The sequence below is a fragment of the Mustela nivalis genome (genome assembly GCF_964662115.1).
Source record: "Mustela nivalis genome assembly, chromosome: 7".
Lineage (NCBI taxonomy): Eukaryota > Metazoa > Chordata > Mammalia > Carnivora > Mustelidae > Mustela > Mustela nivalis.
In genome coordinates, this window is record NC_139026.1 from 62,871,782 (window position 1) to 62,892,790 (window position 21,009).

The 21,009-nt window shown below is 41.7% G+C and overlaps 1 protein-coding gene and 1 long non-coding RNA gene across 6 annotated transcripts in view; both read left to right on the forward strand.

The window, feature by feature from the left end:
- The first annotated feature begins 281 nt into the window (after positions 1-281).
- DENND5B (DENN domain containing 5B) overlaps positions 282-21,009 on the forward strand; it is a 184,878-nt gene continuing 164,150 nt past the window's right edge. For 2 of the 5 annotated variants that reach the window (XR_014314193.1, XM_082740656.1), the window contains exon 1: positions 282-915. Coding sequence is in view for 2 of the 5 variants with exons in the window: in XM_082740656.1 (XP_082596782.1) it covers positions 789-915 (127 nt within the window). In the remaining 3 variants the exon portion in view is untranslated. The remainder of the gene's footprint in view (positions 916-21,009) is intronic. The other 3 variants (XM_082740655.1, XM_082740659.1, XM_082740658.1) reach the window with 3 other exon arrangements.
- Positions 15,170-20,365, forward strand: LOC309869470. Its single transcript, XR_014314196.1, has 2 exons — positions 15,170-16,398; positions 16,642-20,365. It is a non-coding gene; the product is annotated as an uncharacterized lncRNA (long non-coding RNA).

The window sequence follows — 21,009 nt, forward strand, 5'->3', positions numbered from 1 at the left end:
TGAGTAAGGATGGCTCGTAGATGGGGGTGAGGGCTGAGGGAAAGATTCAAGGACTAAGATCTTAAAACGAGACAGGCATTTGCACATGTCACGGTTCAAAAGATGTTGATGGTCCAGGCCGTGATGGTAAACGATCTCAGACTTCCCCAAAGCTGCATTTTTTTTTTTTTTTTTTTTTTAATTAGGATAGGTAACATCTTCTTTGAAAGCCAGAATCCTACGCCGCGGCTAACCCTCTCGGCTGGCAGAGGCCAGGAGGCGTGTGTGCGACCGCCCCCTGCGCCGCGGCCCCGGCTGCCGAGCACTAATCCTGCCCGCGCTAGGCGCTCTCTCGCAGCCCGCGGGCCGCGCGCGCGCGCGCACACGGCCGGAGAGCGCGCTCCCGCCCCTCGCGAGCGCGCCCTCCTTTCAGCCCCCTCCCACCCCACGCGCTGGTCCTCAGCGCCCCCGCCCTCCCAGCGCTCCCACAGCTCGAGCGCCGCTCAGCTGACCGGCGGGCGCCAGACGCCGCGGCTTCCAGTTCGCGAGCGCAGCTGCGGCGGCGCGAGTCTCTCACGCCGACACTCCCCCTGCGCGCCCCTCCCCCACCCGGGACCGGGATTGGGACTGACTGGGCGCGAGCTCGCGGCCGCTTCTCCGGCGCCGAGCGGGGAGCGAGGCTGCGGTGACGAGCGGCGGCTGCGCGGCCATGGGCGCGCCGGTGTCGCCCTAGGACAGGCGCGCGGGGACCGCAGGCGTAGCGGCGAGCCTTCCCGAGAGGCGGCGGCGGCAGGAGCAGCGCGGCGGGGATGAGCGGGAGCGTCGCGGCGCCCGGCCCGGGCTCGGGCTCCTCCCCGGCCGCCTGCCGCTTCGCGCACTACTTCGTGCTGTGCGGGATCGACGCAGACAGCGGGCTGGAGCCCGACGAGCTGGCGGGTAAGGCCAGGCCCCGGCGGCGCCGGGGGTCTCCTCAGGGACGCGAGGGACGCTGCGGGGACGCGCGGGAGGCGGGTTCTAGACAAAGTCGGCTCCCGGCGGCGCCCGCTCTCCATCCGGACCGGCGCCCGGGCGGCGATTTAATGACATTGTTATTTATTCCGCGTGCAGGGTGCGCTGCTGAGCCTGCGGGCGTCGCGCCGCTGAGGGCGCCAGCCTCAGGCTTTTGCCTCCCAGGCGCGGGGTTATTAATAACGGGGACGGGGGCGGCCTCCAGGGCACGGCCCCCACCCGGCACGCTGTCCCTCTCGCCCGCAGCTGCACGCGGAGGCGTCCGGTGAGTCACCGGGCGCGCTAACTCCCCGGCCTTGCCGCGATCCCGTGCATCCCACCCCCCTCCACCCCCCGCCCGACTGCGAAGTTTCAGCCCTGGCACGTGACGCGGCGCTCTGGCCCCCTCGGGGGAGGCGGTGACAGACCCCGCTGGGCCGCGGGGGTGGCGTCCACCGCGGCGGTGACGGCCTGCGGGGCGAGTGCAGGCTGGAGGCTGGTCGGACTTCATCCTTGACTGTTCGGGTCCGCGCTGCTTCCCGCCTCGCGTTCGGCGATGACGGTCGTCACCTTTTGGAATCCTGTCTATTTGGCGGTGTCACGGGACTAGGGAGGACCTTTGATCGCTTGGGACTTGGCACGACGCTTTGTTGGCACTGCCTACACTGTTTCTGAGTTTAATTGTTGGACGTTCTGCCCGCACTTGGGAGCACCGTGTGTTACTGTTGGGCTTTTCCTGGAGGGGCACCGGTCCCTCCTCTTCACCCATTTGCTGGCGCACTGCAGGGCCGAGCTGGGAACCGATGCTGGCAAAACGGGCGGTTGAAGGATGATGGGGGGGAGGGCGGTACGGAGTGCGCAGCGCCGGGAGGAGGCCGGGGAGAAACGACCGATTTCATTTATTCACGCCTCTTTCTGCTTACCTTCTTGGGATCTGAATCTTTATATTTGGTGTTGTTAATGGGTGAGACAAGTGACATCTATCGCCTGAACTTTATCTGTCAGTGTTGAACACTTAGGTCATAGCTTTCCAGAACAGCTTGCTTTGGACATAGCATGCCTGATTGCTTGCACCAATGTGTATTTTTGTTTTCTCTTTTACTCTTTTGGGGGAAATAGAGGGGACTGGGAACGATGTGTTAAATAATAAACAATAGGAAAAGAATGTGTTTGACTGTAAGATACAGTACTGATCCACCTGTGTCTTAGCTAAGCAAGTATCTTTTTAAGCCAGGTTCACAGCAGAACATTTTCAACAAAAATTCTAAGTCTAGTTTTAGTTAAAGGTTTTTAGAAAAGAAGCATGAGTACCAGATTTTTCTGTATGTGTAATTATATAGTCATGTTATTTCTTCAGTTAAGATTTCCTGTACATATTAAGAATCGCTTTGTTTGGTGGGGCACCTGGGTGGCTCGGTGGGTTGAGGCCTCTGTCTTCGGCGGCTCGGGTCATGATCTCAGGGTCCTGGGATCAAGCCCCACATCGGGCTCTCTGCTCAGCAGGGAGTCTGCTTCCTCCTCTCTCTCTGCCTGCTTCTCTGCCTACTTGTGATCTCTGTCAAATAAATAAATAAAATCTTAAAAAAAAAAAAGAATCGCTTTGTTTGGGCGCCTGGGTGGCTCAGTTGGGTTAAGCCTTCGGCTCAGGTCATGATTTCCGGGTCCTGGGATTGAGCCCAACGGAGGGCTCTGTGCTCGGCAGGGAGCCTCCTTCCCCCTCTCTCTCTGCCTGCCTCTCTGCCTACTTGTGGTCTCTCTCTCTCTCTCAAATAAATAAATAAATAAAATCTTTAAAAAAAAAAAAGAATCACTTTGTTAAGGGATATGAAGTTAGAAAACATGCCTTCAGAGAGATCTGGAGAGATTCCTCTTTGGGGATTGAAGGGATTATTTTTATTTTTCTAGAGTCCTTTCTCCCCTGAACATCCTAATCATTTGTAGTAAGGGGTCACTTTGAGGCCTTTTGTCAGTAGTGACTGAAGTCTGTATGCTTAGTAAAACTAAAACAACACCGGTAGGTGTGGCCTGGGACTCTTAAGGCAAGTGCAGATGGCTTTAACAAAAAGTAAGCAGTAAAAAATTAATTTCTAATTCATTTTAAATTTCTAACTGGCTTCTCCTTTTGGAACACTATGCATGAGTGTGGATGCTTGAGAGTTCTGCTTATAATTGGTGTTTTGAAGTGATATTTTTGTCTGATGATATTTAAGTATCAGTGATTCATTCAACAAATAGTTTTGAAAACCTTAAGGTGTAGATTATGTTCCAGGCACTGGGGACAGCTGTGAACAAAGCAGTCATAAATCCCTGCTATCATAGTGCTTAAATTTTAGAGTGAACAAAATGAAGATACATAGTTTGTTACATGTCAGTAAGTGCTGTGAAGGAAAATAAAGCAGGGAAATGAGACTGGGGTAGTGCTGAAAGAATGGTGGGATGGTGGGGTTACAGATTTTAAATGAGATGGCTAGGGAAGGCTTCACAAAAATGGAGACCTTAGACTAGAACCTTGATGGAGGTGAGGAAGCAAGCCACATAGATTGTCTTGGGGAACAAGATTGCAGGCAGGGGAGACAGTTCACAGGGAGACTGAGTTTGAAGAGTGCCTCGTTTGTGCAGGGAACAGTAAGGAGGCCAAGGTAGTTGGAGCTGAGGGAGGAGGAAGGTAGTAGATATGAGCATAGAGAAAGGGGAGGGAAGATTGTGTAGGGCCTGATACATAATTGTTGAGCTTTTACTCTAAAGTGGTAAGCTACTGTAAGGTTTCGAGCAGTGCAATGAGACTTGATGTACTCTCTAAAAGGATTGCTGGGCTGCCTTGTTGATTAGACTGTTAGGGGCAAGGTTAGAAGCGACTAGTTAGGAGGAGGTTTTTTTTTGGTATGTGAGGTGGGAGGTGTTCCTGGCTTAGACCAAAGCAGTAGCAGTGAAGTGGTGAGAAGCTGGATTATTTTGGCGGTAGAGCCAGCAGGACTTGCTCATAAGTTGGATATGGTATTCATATTCAAAGAAAGTGATCAAAGATAACTGTAAGATTTTTGGCCTAAACAATTATAAGCGCCTCTATTTACTGAAATAAGACTGAATGAAGCAGGTGGGAAAGATGAGTTCAGTTTTGGACATGTTAAGTTTGAGGTATCCGTTAGACATTCAGATGGAGATGTCATGTAGGCAAGGTATCTCTCAGGGATCAAAATTTTTATATAGATGTAAGTTGAAAGCCATAAAATTGGATGACAATACCTAGGGAGTGAGTATGGATAGAAAAGAGAAGAGGCTCAAGGGTTGAGTCCTAGAGACACTCCAACATTCAAGGTGAGGAGGATGAAGAGGAAACAACTGAAGAGATTAAGAAGTATGGCCAGTAAGATCAGAGGAAAACAAGAGAATGTAGCATCACATTACCAACTAACCATCTTCTTGACTGTTTCCACAGGGCTTCATTGGAGAGGAGGAAACAAGGCCAGTGAGTTAGGCAAATTAATCTGGAGGTTGTTTCTGTTTTGCTGCATTAATTTCAAAGTTAAATATAGTTAAGTTTCTATTTTACTTTTATGGAACTGATCTATTTTTATCGCACTGTTTCTTAGCAAGTTGTCACCCTGCCTGTAGAAGGTCTAAGTTCACTTCTGTTAAATGTAAGTTCTACTGATTGCTTTATAGACCTTTTCTTAGCATAGGCATGCTCCTGGAATTCACACTTCACAGGTGGTGAGGCATTGAAATAAAATTAAGGACACAAGACTTATGATGAAGTAACAGTTAATAGACTAAAACCTTATAATAAAGTTATTAGGACTGTAGATTTTTTTTTTAAGATTTTATTTATTTATCAGAGAGAGAGAGGGGGAGAGAGAGAGCACAGGCAGACAGAATGGCAGGCAGAGGCAGAGGGAGAAGCAGGCTCCCTGCTGAGCAAGGAGCCCGACGTGGGACTCGATCCCAGGACACTGGGATGCCCGACGTGGGACTCGATCCCAGGACACTGGGATCATGACCTGAGCCGAAGGCAGCTGCTTAACCAACTGAGCCACCCAGGCGTCCCAGGACTGTAGATTTTTTTTAGACATTCCTCCTAGTGAAGCTGAGTTTTACCAACAGTGGAAAAAACTTCTTTGGTATATATATATTTATATATATATACATATATATGTATACATACAAACACACACACACACATACACCCCTTGATATATTGATATTTCCTATTATCCTTTCTTTAGTTCATCTTAACTGTTGTGCTTTTCCTACTCACTGTATATTTTTAAAATGCACTTTATCCATAAATAATGTTTCTTTAGATATTAAAGTAGAAACATTTACATTTTCTTTGTTAAATATATGAAAAAGGTTTTAAATTGATTATTGCATAAATGGAAGTTGTTGGAATTAGTTGACATGTTGGAAGGTAGTCATCATTTTGAAATTTTCTTTCATGCTTCTCATTTCCTCGAAGACCTAGCTGTAGGAATTTACATGTTTTTTTTTGTTTTTTCTTTAACAGCACAAATCTTCTAGGCAGTGGAGAAATTAAGGACCTTTATTTAAGTAATATAAATGTGCAAGTCCCCATAGTACCTTATACTTCTTGTTTAATCAGTGAATGAGTATAGAGTTTACATAGGAGTCCACAAATTATGTGGTGGCCAGAATATTCTTAAAGCATTGCAGTGGTAGTTTGGATTTAGTTCTGCTGAAGAGTACTGAAGTATGATGGGTGCAATCCCCGTCACAGGCCCTTTTTGAAATCTCTTCCTTGGTGCCTCTATTTATTTTTAGCTTTGGTTTTCTTGGGTGTGGTTTCCAGAAGAGCTTTGGGGCAGTGAAGACAATGGTCTAAATTCAAATACATTTAACCCTTGAACAGAGATGGGGATTAGGAGTGCTGACCTGTCCAGTACAGTTGAAAATCTGCATATAACTTTGGCTCCTCCAAAACTTTAACTACTAGCGTACTATTGACTAGAAGCCTTACCGATAACATAAACAGTCAAATAATACACATGGTATATGTTACATATATGCTGTATTCTTTTTTTGTTTGTTTTAAGATTTTTATTTATTTATTTATTTGATAGAGAGAGAAAGATCACAAGTAGGCAGAAGGCAGGCAGAGAGACAGGGAAGCAGGCTCCCCGCTGAGCAGAGAGCCCAATGTGGGGCTTGATCCCAGGACCCTGAGACCATGACCGGAGCTGAAGCAGAGGCTTAACCCACTGAGCCACCAGGCGCCCCTATATGCTATATTCTTAAAGTAAGCTAAAAGAAACTTTTTTTTGAAGATTTATTTATTAGAGAGGGAGTGTGGGCAAGTGTGGGGGGGAAGGGCAGAAAGGAGGCAAGCTGACTCCCCACTAAGCAGGGAGCCTGACATGGGGCTCGATTCCAGGACCCCGAGATCATGACCTGAGCCAAAATGAGGAGTCTGATGCTTAATTGACTGAGCCACCCAGGTGCCCCAGAAAAAAATATTTTCTTTAAAGATTTATTTATTTATTTTAGAGAGAGAGGCATGCTCACGTGTCTTTGGGGCAGAGGAAGAGAATCTTTTTTTCTTTTTTTTTTTTAAAGATTTTATTTATTTATTTGACAGAGATCACAAGTAGGCATAGAGGCATAGAGGCAGGCAGAGAGAGAGGAGGAAGCAGGCTCCCCGCCAAGCAGAGAGCCCGATGCGGGACTCAATCCCAGGATCCCGAGATCATGACCTGAGCCAAAGGCAGTGGCTTAACCCACTGAGCCAATCTTAAGCAGACTCCCCACTGAGCAGGAAGCCTGACGTCTCACCACTGTGAAATCATGACCTGAGTGGAAAGGAAGAGTCAGAGGCTTAACTGACTGAGCCACCCAGGCACCCTGAAAAGAAAACGTCATTAAGAAAATCATAAGGAAGGGGCGCCTGGGTGGCTCAGAGGGTTAAGCCTCTGCCTTCTGTTCAGGTCGTGATCTCAGGGTCTTGGGATCAAGCCCCACATCGGACTCTCTGTTCAGCGGGGAGCCTGCTTCCTCCTCTGCCTCTCTGCCTATTTGTGATCTCTGTCTGTTAAATAAATAAAATATTAAAAAAAAAAAAGAAAAGAAAACCATAAGGTAGAGAAAGTATATTTACAGAACTGTACTGTATTTAGTTTTTAAAATCTGCATGTAAGGGGACCTGTGTAGGTTTGAACTATGTTGTTCAAAGGTCACCTGTACAAAATTTGGTTGATACTGACAATATCATGCCATAATAGTTCTGAAAGGGACCTTAGACATCATTTACAATGAAGAGACCAGGCTGAAAGATGAAGGATCCTCTCAGAGAACACATATGACAAGCAGCAGACAGCAGACTAGTTGTTCCAGTATACTATACTCTGTAATTATTTTATTTAAGCTTAGAATTGAGATGAGTTTGACTTGAGTTTAACAAGCATTTTGGGCTTGTCTTTATTCCAGACTGCATGTCCTAGTTAAGACTGCTAAAGTATGCCTTTTAAAAACTGGCCTGCTGAGGCACCTGAGTGGCTCAGTGGGTTAAAGCCTCTGCCTTCTGCTCAGGTCGTGATCCCAGGATTTGGGGATCGAGCCCCAAATTGGGCTCTCTGCTCAGCAGGGAGCCTGCTTCCCTTCCTCATTCTCTGCCTGCCTCTCTGCCTACTTGTGATCTCTGTCAAATAAATAAATAAAATCTTTAAAGAAAAAATAAAGTATTAAAAAAACAAACTGGCCGGCTGTACAGGCTTCATGGGTTAGAGTTGCCCTGATCCGACCACCATTGATAGTATCTTAGTTGTTAGTTATCTTATCATCATTAATCTTAAAAATAAAACTGCCAAGTTATTTTACCAGGAAAAGTGGATTTATTCAAGAATAGCAAAGAATTGTGATTCAGGACATGCAAACTACAGCAAAATCTTAGGCAAGTCTGGAGAAGAAAGAGTACCCCTCTTTTTGTAGAGGAAAGAGGAGAGTCAGGAGGGGCTCTTATAAACAAAAAGTCCATTGGGGTAAACTGGGAGTTCAAAATGTAGTGGCTTTTCAGTGTCATTGAGTTGTGACAGTCTCTTATTGTCTGGGCTGTTGCCAGGTAAGGAGAAAATCTTTATTTCTCCTGCTGAGGTGGTAGTTGGATTTGCAAGGTCTCTCTGTTGGTTCTGCAAATGAAGACATTGGTGGGGTATGAGAGCTCCCTCTCCTGGCCTTTGGCCTCCAATTTAGTGAGGTTTCCCTTTATGCAATTCATACCACCCTTGGCCAACAGTGGATTATGTTTGGGAGTTTAAAATGTTTGGCCTGGGGGCGCCTGGGTGGCTCAGTGGGTTGAGCCGCTGCCTTCGGCTCAGGTCATGATCTCAGGGTCCTGGGATCAAGTCCCACATCGGGCTCTCTGCTCAGCAGGGAGCCTGCTTCCTCCTCTCTCTCTGCCTGCCTCTCTGCCTACTTGTGATCTCTGTCTGTCAAATAAATAAATAAAAAATCTTAAAATGTTTGGCCTGGTACCTAGAAGGCTGAGGAAGAAGAGGTACAAGGATCAGCCTCCATTCTAATGAGACCAAAGAAGATTCAAGGTCTAGTTATTATGATATGATACAGTGCTAACTTGGTTTTAAAAATCCACTAGAAGGGCACCTGGGTGGCTCAGTGGGTTAAAGCCTCTGCCTTCAGCTCAGGTCATGATTCCAGGGTCCTGGGATCGAGCCCCGCATAGGGCTCTCTGCTCAGCAGGGAGCCTGCTTCCTCCTCTCTCTCTGCCTGCCTCTCTGCCTACTTGTGATCTCTCTCTGTCAAATAAATAAATAAAATCTTTGAAAAAAATAAAATAAAATAAATACACTGGAAATAAAACTCTTTATAGTGAAATTGGGCCAGTAGTGAATGCAGCTAAACTTTCAGAAATAACCCCGGGGCTCAGGCTTCTGTTCCATTGGTTAATGCAGGACCAGCCATCATAGGGAGCTTAGAATATGAGATGATGAGACGGGAAGGGAAAGGGGATGAGAGGAGGATGTAAGTATCTTTGGAGAAGAATAAAATAGTAAGAGAAAGGGAAAGAAAAAGAGATTAGGAGAGACTGAAGAGGCTGGAGGAGTACTAGTAATATCTGCTGAGGTGTTAAGACAGAGTTTTCTAAAAGTTCCTAAGTATATCCTTTTGCTTGTACTAATTCCACTGCTGGTCACAGATACGTTTGGAGTAATAAAAGTGTCTAGAATACAGTGCATTATTAGTCATAATTTTCGTGAGATTTCATAGAGAAGAAAACATTTTCTTCTGAAATTCATTGGAGGGTAGAGACAGTATTCCTGTGTAAGATATTTTAGGAAACAAGTGCTGTTATATCCAAATCCATTTCTGATCCATCCATTTCTGATGGATAACAACCTAAATTTTGTTTTTAGGAATGCCATAACTAGCCAGTACACTTTTTGGATTAATCATTCAGTGTCAGTTGTTTACAGTGCCAGGCTGTATATAGGTGACAATCACCATTTTGTAAGACTCAATAATGAAATAGCAATGATAACTAATATTTACTGCCTGCTTTCCACGTGGTAAGTACTGGTAAATGCTTCATAGTTGTTGCTTCATTTAATCCTGACAGCCACCTTAGGAGGTGGCATTATTTTCTGTTTTGCAGGTGAGGAAATGGAAAATAGGAAGTTGAAGTGCTTCACCCAGGTTCATATATTAAGTGATTATATGGGAGGAGGGATGGATATAATTGTCTTCTCATATTCTGAGCTTCTATGCTGATGTGTCCTGTATTAACAAATGAACAGAAGCCTGAGCCCTGGATTGAAAAGTCTGGTGTGATTAATTCATGTCCATAACCACTACATTTGCCACCTCCTTAATAACATGCACTATGTCATACAGGTTATAAAATCTACCAGTGTGGGGACCACATGGATAAGCTTATAATCAAATGAGATTATCTTTTTTACAGGGAAGTTATTAAGAAGGAGACTAGTGGTCTTTTTGACTTTATGAACTGATTTACATTGTCTCTTGTTGTGGTGAGCACTGATAATGTCTCTTGAATGAATGAATTCCTTTATTCATTCATCAGAAGATTAGAAGAGTATATATATGATGTTACTTTTGTTTTTATTAATGAATATATATATAAATAAAGATAAGATTTTACCATATAAATACAAGGCATTTACTACATAAATAATCTTTCATCTTTTTAAAAATCTCTGCTCTTTTTTCTGGGATTTATCATCTGTCTTTTCTTAGCATAAATTGTTATTTGTCCTTAGATGAATTTATAGTTTTTAAAAGGAGTGAGTGATTGCTTGTGAAACCATAATTAGAGCTGGATGCACAATTAGAAGCCAGGAGTCCAGTCCTGGCCTGTGACTTAGGTCTGTGGGCTCAGTGTTCGTGAAGTGACTGATTTCTGAAAATACTACTCTCTCTTCCATGAGTCTGAACTTGTTTTTGAGTGAAAAAATGAAATATATCTGTTTTAAAAAAAATTAATCCTAAATGACATAGTGTACAAGGACTAATACATATCACATATGCCACATGAGGACTAGTTGAGTAATTATAATTTCAGCCACAAGGAAAGGGAAAAAAAAATCAATTAGTCTTTGCAGTTCCCTTTGCAGAAAAGGTGCAGTTTTTAATAAGCTTTTTGAAATATTAATATCAATTCACGGACTCTCGATTATTATCTACATTGGCCCTTAGGGAACCAGGGACCCCTCTTTGGAATCACTGTATTAGCTAATCTTTTGAAGTCTATACTAGCAGAATGAACCAACTATCTACAAATGGGATAGGCGGTGGGAACTTAGAATAATTTTTTCCACATAAAATTTTTTAGTAGCTTCCCTTGTATTTGGATTAAGATTCAACCTCTTTACCCTGTATCTTAGTTTGTTCAGGATATTAGAATACCATAGACTGGGTGGCTTATAAATAACAGAAATTTATTTCTCACAGTTCTAGAGGCTGGAAGTCAAGTTCAAGGTGCGAGCAGATACCATGTCTAGGGAGGGCCCTCTTTCTGGTTTATAGATGGCCCTCTTGTGTGGAAGGGGTGAGGGAGTGCTCTAGGATCTTTTTTAACTCCATTGAGCCACCCAGGCACCCCATCTAGGATCTCTTTTATAAGGGCATGAATCCCATTCATGAGGGCTATACACTTCCCAAGGGCGCCACTTCCAAATACCATCACATGGGAGATTAAACTTCAATTTAATGAATTTTGGGAGGGACACGTATTTAGTTTATAGCTCCCTGGTTTGCAGAGTTGTTCATGATCTGGTCTTTGCCACTTTTCCAGCCTTTTGTGATTGGATTACTCTTTCCTGCTATGTTGGTTTTCTTAAAGGTCCTTAAAAACAGGAAGCTGTTTCTTGTCTCTGGTGTATTCATCTTCTCTTCTCTCCCTGGAATCCTCTTTCTAGACCAGCATTGTCCGTTATAAATATAATATGAGACATATACTTGGTTTTTAATTTTCTAGTAGCCACATTCAAAAAAATAAAAAGAAATAGGTGATACTAATTTTAATGATACATTTTATTTATTTATCTAGGATATTATTTCAGCATATAATCAACATGAAAATTGTTTTTTTTAAAGATTTTATTTATTTGTTTGAGAGAGAGACAGGGAGAGAGAGCATGAGTGAGGAGAAGGGCAGAGAGAGAAGCAGACTCCCTGTGGAGCTGGGAGCCTGATGTGGGACTCGATCCCAGGACTCCCAGATCATGACCTGAGCCGAAGGCAGTTGTCCAACCAACTGAGCCACTCAGGCGTCCCCAACATGAAAATTATTAATGAGATACTTAACTCTCTTTTTTTCTTACTAAATCTTCAAAGTCCAGTGTGTCTTTTACACTTACCTCACATCTCATTTTGAACTAGCCACGTTTCAAGTGTTTAATAGCCACATGTGACTAGTAGCTGGCCTCTTGGGTAGTGCAGCCCCACATCTTTGCAAGATTGGCCTCTTCTCATCATTTAGATCTCTGCACAAGTGTTACCTCCTCAGATTGGCCTGTTTAAAATGGTATTCTTCCTCCTCTTGCCTGCCCCACTCTTTCCAGTAATCCTACTTTATTTTCCTTATAGCACTTCAGGGCACCTGACGGTATACTATATAAATGCACTTGTTGGGTGCCTGGGTGGCTCAGTTGGTTGAGCAGCTGCCTTCGGCTCAGGTCACGGTCCTGGAGTCCTGGGATCGAGTCCCGCATCGGGCTCCCAGCTCCATGGGGAGTCTGCTTCTCCCTCTGACCTTCTCGCCTCTCATGCTCTCTCTCACTCTCTCTCTCTCAAATAAATAAATAAAATCTTTTAAAAAAAATGCACTTGTTTACTTTTACTTTTTAATGTCAGTCTTCCCTATTAGATTGTTGGTTCCTAAAGAGCAAGACCTTTGTCCTTCTTGTTTATCATTGTATATACAGTTACCAAAATAGTGGACTCAAATAGATTGTTTGAATAAATGAATGAGATAATTTTGAGATAATTTGAGATGGACAAAAAAAACCTTTCCTTTTATTACTGACAATAAAAGTCAGTATATTTGATTTATGTGTGTTGTTTTTTTTTTAAGATTTTTGTTTATTTATTTGACAGAGATCACAAGTACACAGAGAGGCAGTCGGAGAGAAAGAGGGGAAGCAGGCTTCCTGCTGAGCAGAGAGCCCGATGTGGGACTGGATCCCAGGACCCTGAGATCATGACCTGAGCCGAAGGCAGAGGCTTAACTTAATCACTGAGCCACCCAGGTGCCCCAGATTTGTGTGTGTGTTTTTTAACCTCTAAAATGGAAACTAGAGGTGTTTTTTTTTTTTTTTTTTTTTTTTTTTTTAATGAGAAACTAGAGATTGATGAAAAAGCAAGAGAGTAGATGAATAATCAATTTTTTTGAAAGGTGGGGCGCCTGGGTGGCTCAGTGGGTTAAAGCCTCTGCCTTCGGCTCAGGTCATGATCCCAGGGTCCTGGGATCGAGTCCCTCATTGGGCTCTCTGCTCGGCAGGGAGCCTGCTTCCCTTCCTCTCCCTCTGCCTGTCTCTCTGCCTACTTGTGATCTCTGTCTTTCAAATAAATAAAATCTTAAAAAAAAATTTTTTTTTGAAGGTATAGATCAGTTTTCTAATGAGCTACTATAATTTGTTATTAGCCTATTCTCTCTTGAAAGAAACTATGACAAATTAATCTTTAAAAAAAAAAAAAACAACTTCATGCAAGCATGTATGCAGGTAACAGCAAGGTTTTATTTGTTTTTCTGTTTTTTGGTTTTTTTAAAGATTTTATTTACTTATTTGACAGAGATTACAAGTAGGCAGAGGCAGGCAGAGAGAGAGGGGAAAGCAGGCTCCCCACTGAACAGAGAGCCCGGTGCGGGTCTTGATCCTAGGACCCCGGGATCATGACCTGAGCGAAGGCTTTAAACGAGGTTAAAGCCGAGGCTTTAACCCACTGAGCCACCCGGGAGCCCCTGTTTTTGTTTTTTAAGCATGTAACATACTTATTTATAAAGTAATGCCAGGTGATAGCACATAAATGATGGCTAGTGTTTATAAAATTTCAGAAAATGTTGTACTAAAGATTACCTATAGCTTCCGTTGTGATTTTTTTTATTTTTTTATTTTTTTTTTAAAGATTTTATTTATTTATTTGACAGATGGAGATGACAAGCAGGCAGAGAGGCAGGCAGAGAGAGAGGAAGCAGGAGCGGAGAGCCCCATGTGGGGCTCGATCTCAGGACTCTGAGATCATGACCCGAGCCGAAGGCAGTGGCTTAACCCACTGAGCCACCCAGGCGCCCCCCCGATGTGATTTTAGAGGAATATCTTAGGAAACTGTATTCATAGTTTCCTTCTTCATGGGCATCTCTCATCAGCTTTGGACTTGGTCAGCTGGAACATGCATATTTTTTTCCCATGCATATTTTGTCTTTATGGTACCTTGTATAATATTCTTTTCTGCCTAAGGTTTGTCTTATTAAAATGGTACCATGAAGGGTTTACTGGGTGGCTCATTTGGGCAAGTGTTAGACTCTTGATTTCTGCTCAGGTGGTGATCTCAGGGCTGTGAGATTGAGCTCCACATCAGGCTCTGTGCTGGGGATGGAGTCTGATTGATTCTGTCTCTGTTTCCCTCTATCCCCTTCCCCTTGACCCCTGCTCCTGCTCTTTCTCTCAAAAAATAGTAAAATAAAATGGCACTACCATTTAGCTGGAGATACCAAAAATTTTTAATATGAAATTATCTTTTTCACATTACTTTTCAAACAACAAGTTTAAGAAGTTAAGAAGTGAGAATTCTAGGAAAAAAAGTGGAGGTATTTTGTATGCTGCTGAGATAGTACATCATGATAAGTTGCTTTCTCAGATCCCTGCACCTTTTCTAAGAATCTGTGATTTGTACTAATTTTATTCTAAATTAAATATTATAACTGTTTTAACTAACATGAAATTTTTGAATTAATACCTTTCATTTTTTTTAAAGATTTTATTTATTTATTTGACAGAGAGAGATCACAAGTAGGCAGAGAGGCAGGCAGAGAGAGAGAGGAGGAAGCAGGCTCCCTGCTGAGCAGAGAGCCCAATGCGGGGCTTGATCCCAGGACCCTGGGATCATGACCTGAGCTGAAGGCAGAGGCTTAACCCACAGAGCCACCCAGACGCCCCACCTTTCATTTTTCTTTTATAAACTTGTGTACATCACTGGTACAAAGTTATTTTTGATTTAATGCTTTCTTTAAGTGACTTTCAAGGATAAGTACTAGCACTATTAAGTCCAAAGTAGCTCTAGAAGTCACCTTTATACAATGAAGCTATGAAAATAGCTAACATTTATGGAGTCATGAATTGCGGTTGGTGATTTATAAACATTATTTTTAGTCTTCACAATAACTTAGAGGTGTTATTTTCCTCATTTTATGTGAGGTGTTCCCCCAAACTCACAGTTATTAAAAGCTGGGATTACCACCCAGGCTCTCTGGCTCCAGCATCATCCTCTTCACTGCGCCTCGCTGCCCCTCCAGATCCTCTAGACCAGCTGTCCTCAACTCGTGGGTGGTGACACATTAGTGGGCCTGCCGCTTCTGAGCTGACTCACAGTAATTATTAACAATAGTTGAAATACTAGGTTGTAAACTATACAAGTTTTAAAATAAGTGGAATGGAATCAAGATCTTTCCTCTGCGATGCTGTTCTCACTCAGTTCCATTCTCATGTGCGTTTAAGAGGCGACATTGTATGTACCACTGTAGTAATTGTGGACAGCTGATACATAATGGGAAATTTATCTAGTTAATGCTACTGCTAAGCGACTGTTGCAGATGAGCTGTGAATGGTTTTCACATATCCATACTGTCTTAGGAATACCACTGCAAAAGTAGTCCATTTGCTTCTCTTCTCTGTAGTTTTTCTTTTTTTTTAAATTTGTCCATAATCTGAGGACACACAGGGAGTATGTTTTTCAGTGCTTATGCTGATCTAGACAACTAGATACTTTTCTAGATGCTTTTCTCAATTATAAAATATGGCAGTGTCTTGGAAAGAACTTTAAAGTATGGAGTGCAATAAAAATAGGTGAAAGTACAATTTTAGAGTTGTAGAATCTTTCAACTTCAACCCTGCTGTGAGGACAGGCATGTTGAATGCTTAGATATAGGTTCTAAACTTTGAGACCCGGTTTAAAGATTTTTTTTTTTTTTTTTTTTTTAAATCACTGGTAGGCAGAGAGGCAGGCAGAGAGATAGAGAGGAGGGAACAGTAGAGAGCCCGATGCAGGACTGGAACTCGATCCCAGGACCCAGAGATCATGACCTGAGCTAAAGGCAGAGGCTTAACCCACTGAGCCATCCAGGCGCCCCTAAAGATATTTTTAAGTAGTCTGTTTTCTAGATCCCAAAGGCCTTTCGATGTAAATCCACCTGTTTTATGTAATTTTCTCCTGCCCAAGCCCGGAGAATCTAGGTTTCTGCTTTGAAGACCATGTTTCCTTGCCTTTTCTTCTTGTCCTCTTGTCCAGCATAGCACGTTCTTACAGTCATTTATTTAACACAGGGACTTACTCTCTAGTTTGAGGAAACAGTATAGAAGTGATACATAAATTAAGATTTTAATGGTCTTTTTTAAAAAGATTTTATTTGACAGAGTGTGTATATGCACATGCGTGCAGTGGGGAGGAGCAGTGCTGAGCAGGGAGCTGGATGACAGGCTTAACTGACTGAGCCACCCAGGCACCCACTTTTTGATAGTCTTAATTCTTCTGTGCCGTTTGGCACAAATTCGCTCAGACCAGGCTTTTTGTACATTTTTTTACCCCAATCCTTTCTTCAAAGATCAACTTTACTTTTACCTTAGTCCTCATGAAGCCACTTCCTATTGCCCTGTCAGTTGTCTCTTTTCTATAAAGAAGAAGAAATACTCTTTTTATAAAAATTTCCAGTGTCATAGGTAGTGAAGAGTTTTTTTTTTTTTTTTAAAGATTTATTTATTTATTTATTTGTCAGAGAGAGAGAGAGAGCGCGAGCAAGAGCGAGCACAGGCAGACAGAGTGGAAGGCAGAGTGGAAAGCAGAGGCAGAGGGAGAAGCAGGCTCCCTGCGGAGCAAGGAGCCCGATGTGGGACTCGATCCCAGGGTGCTGGGATCATGACCTGAGCCGAAGGCAGCTGCCCAACCAACTGAGCCACCCAGGCATCCCATGAGTTTTTAATGTCTGACTCCTCCAGTTACCTTCCTCCCCAGCAGAAACTGGGTAGAGTTTCTTATTTTCATGACTTTTCAGGTTTAATACTTTGTGTTTCTAGTATACTTTCAGATTTTCTTCTTTTCTCATAGTTCTTTGAGAAAACAGGGACAATTTGCTAGATCAACAATATTCTTTCTATGTAATAAATTTATATTCTTTTTTTTTTCTTTTTGCTCTAGATTGGGACTAAAATAGCAAGGAAGAATTGTTTCCTTCTAGGTAGATGAGACAGGGATTTTTTTGAAGGGGAGTGACCATCTCGGACTCTTTTAAGATTCCCTGATTATAAGAATCAGCATCAGCATATCAGATGGAATTCCATGAGTATCAGCTACAGACTTGGATAGTAATAGTTTGAGCAGCAGAAATTTAGGGCTAATAATAGGTTTAAAGATTACGGATGATTCACTTCCAGGACCACAGTGTTTTGTTTTATTTTCTAGGTTAATTTCTCTTCATTTCAATTTCAACCCTAACCTCTAAGGAAATTTAAATGGTTGGGGTAACAAGATAACAGATTGTTCAAGAATGTTTTCTATCTCTTGTCTCAAGTGAATTCTTTTTTCTTAATAAATAAACTTTTGTCTGGATTTCAGAATATTCTGGCTCAGCTCCAGGGAAATGAGCTTTCCAGTTTGACTTCATTTGCTTTGTGCCATTGTTCATGAGAACAATGACTGTGATTTCACAGTTTATTAAAACACAAGCATTGGTACCACTGAGGTGATTATGCCAAAATAGGTTATTTTGTTTAGTTGTTCTCACTCCTGTCTGGTGGTGCTTATTTTTCCATTGGCAGCCCTAGCTACCATTTTAAATAAATATGTGAAAGCTGTGTGTGCTTAAATGTAAAATTTTGTGTGTTCCTCACAGTGAAGAATGGACAGGCCTCATTACTATGAACCACTTGTAACCTGTCTTATCCCTGGTGGAAGGGGCCAGTGGGGAGAGTGTAAAATATGGGTGTATGGAGGGTGTAAGGCAGTAGAAATTGACGCCTCTTGTTCCAAAAATCCTCTTTTCCTGATCTTACTAATCTTTCTCTCACCCCCTCTTCTACTTGGAATACAGATTTTACGGTTAGAGTGTGAGAAATTGTACAGAAATATACAGACGAGCGTCCAGGACCCTGGAGCTGGAGGAGTCGTTATAAAGTCTCCTGCACAAATGTTGCACCTACTAAGGTTTAACAAAATCACATTCATTCTTCCCTGGAATGAAATTTCCTCTAAGCAGGAGTAAAAATTTAGCTTTTTCTCAATGTGGCCAAGAAGTAAACCTACTTTGTTGAATCATTAGGGGGCAAAGGCCTTGATGTGAAATGTCTGTTGACATGTATGCACATTAAGTATTTATTTCTCTGCCCCATTGAACTCTGTTGAATAGATCAGGTGACAGCTTTTAACTATCTGAAGGTCAGTCTTGGAGGGACAGCTGAAGTATTGGTGTATGTGTGAGAGAGATTGGTGGTTTTTTTTTTTTTTTTTAAATGTAAGAGAAATAACTTCTTAAATTCCTTGCTTTTAAAAATAAGAAACTCTTTTATAAAATACAGATTTTTCTTTGGGACTTAAAGGAGAGTGTAAATGGTTTTATTACTTCAGTAAATACAACCGGATAGTTTTTGAGCGTCCTCTGAAATGAGATCTAGTTTCCTCTCAAGTGTGGGAACTGTTTTATTCCCTGTTCCCCTGTTTCCTGACCTCTGCCTTTTGACCCTGCTGCTTTGTGATGAGATTATGGGCCTTTGAGCTTTTCCCCAATGTACCCAAGGTTTCCTTACACAGCAGCATAAAACTGTGCTTCCTTAAATGATATTCTTAGAATTAATGAAAACATTCTGATTTAAATGTGGACATACATTTTATAAATTTTTTTTAAGAAGTCTATTTTTTCTTAACACTTTCCAAGTATCTGTGTATTTTCTAATAGGAACTTGAAAGTTCTGTGGGTATTTGTATGACTAAATATGTTTTTTCTTTGGAGTACAACTTTGTAATGTTTCTTATTTAGGGAGAGACTAAAAATTAGAGCTTTCTGGGATAACGGAACCCAAGAGAGACCCAACTGTTTACTCCCCATTGTTGTCTATTAGGTATGAAAATTTAAAATTTGTATTTAAAGGGTGACATGTAAGAGCAATAAATAGAATATTTTCAGAGAAAATCAGTGCATTAAGTGCTTGTTTTGTAATAAATGCTTTTTTACACCTTATTAGATTCTTAAAATAGAATAGGAAGAGAATCAGGGACAAACAAAAGGCGATGAGCCCATTTGGTTTTGCTGCTTGTTGGTGGTGCATGCTTATAAGAGGTTTTTTTTGTGGGTTTTTTCCCCCCCAGACATTTTAGTAGGACTTTCTGAGGAATGTCTGTTTTACACACTGAAATATTCCACCAGGAATGAGGTAAATAAAATAATTGATTTGAAATAATAAAAGACAGTAAGTGCTTTTTAAAAAATTGTGGCTTTTAAATTATAAAAGTAATGTATGCTCATTTTGAAAACTGGAGAATATAGGATTGCATTAAAGAAAACAATGATCACCTGTTATCCCAGAGGGGTAGAATTTAAAATAAAAATAGAAGTTCTGATTTCTAGTCACTAATTAGGAGCCAGAGTGACCATTTTACTGAAGTTGTGTGACTAAATGAGCTGAGCAGTAATCTGAGAAACACAGCATTTTTTTATGTCGAAGTCATTGTCGCTGATTTAGTATATGACATCTTTAAAGATTTCTGTAAACAATTATTGATTGAAAGACTGAATAAATAAATTAAATGGAGTTGTCCATCTCAAGTGTTTAATTTGAGGAATAAAAATTAATTTTTAGTACTTGTAACAACTTTTTTTTTTAAACCCCAAATCCTTTATACTACCAGTAATTAAGGTGAAATGGGAAAAGAAAGAACAGCTTTGAAACTGAGGGGTTTAATGCTAAAATAATCTATCACAATTTTTCCCCCCATTATGGAAAAGAAGGGAAAGCACTGGTGACAAATGAGATGGGCAGACAAGAGGAAAGAAGCTAGTAAGCAAAAGAGGCATTTCAGTGACAAGATAAACTCTTGATCTCTGTCTTAGTGAGAATCTGATTTATTTGTAGTCACGGCAGAGTGGAAATTTATTTATATGTTGGTATAAGATACCTCTGATGGAAAATCCGATTGTCTCTCTTCAGGTTGCTGGCAGTGGATAATATTTTAGGAAGGCTGAATCTAAAAGCAGCAGTAGATTTGACACCTCCTTTCCTGTCTCTCATCGTAGGGGCTATGTAAACATTTCATGGTCAGTGCTGGCAGTAGTAACTGTAAAGAACACAGAGGAGGTCTGCAGTTTTTCTTTTCATGTAATGGAATAATAAGAACAAGTACAGTTTTTTATTGTCTTGCAATCTTTTGGCTGTTTGTTGGTGCTTTTAGATCCCTTCTGTAAATGACTTTACTCCTAAAACATACTTATCATGACATTCATATGTTTAAACCAAATGAAGACTTTAAGAAAGCAAAGAAGGGATATTTGTCCTAGTAATTGGAAAAACTTATACAAGGGAAGATGTGCTTATCTCATTTTCTTTAAATCTGTCAATTTACTAACATGAATAGGACTTTTGTTAGTAATGACAGTGCTTTCTAAAAATTTTTTGAGTAAATGAAACAAACCTTCCAAAAAAAAAAAAAATACTTAAAGCATAAAAAGAAGGGGTGAGAAAAAAGAACCCTAGGTAGTTTTAATCTGGAGAGATATTATTTGCATTTTTGTTTCTTTTATTTTTTAGGCTGGGCTGAATTTTTTTTTTTAAAAGATTTATTTATTTATTTGACAGAGAGAGATTACAAGTAGGCAGAGAGGCAGGCAGAGAGAGAGAGGAGGAAGCAGGCTCCCTGCTGAGCAGAGAGCCTGATGCGGGACTCGATCCCAGGACCCTGAGATCATGACCTGAGCCGAAGGCAGCGGCTTAACCCACTGAGCCACCCAGGCACCCATAGGCTGGGCTGAATTAAGGTGAACTTTAGTTGCTCTAAGTACTGTGACTGGCATTAGTTCTTAAAACATTTTTTGGAGCATATAATGCAATAAAGAAGATAGAGGAGCAAACTGTGGGGAAGTGGGGGCTTGTTTTTTCCCACATCTATGTTCACATTTTTTTTCTAGAACCAAGTGTATATATTACACACTTAAAAGATACGTAGACTAGCTTGCTTTAAGTATTGCATGGAGTGGGAGATGATTTGGGAAGAGAGATTGAATATAGCTTTTGGAATATTTTTCTGTCACAATGCTTAAAGTGATTATAGGTTAGAAAGGACCTAAGAAATAAAAGA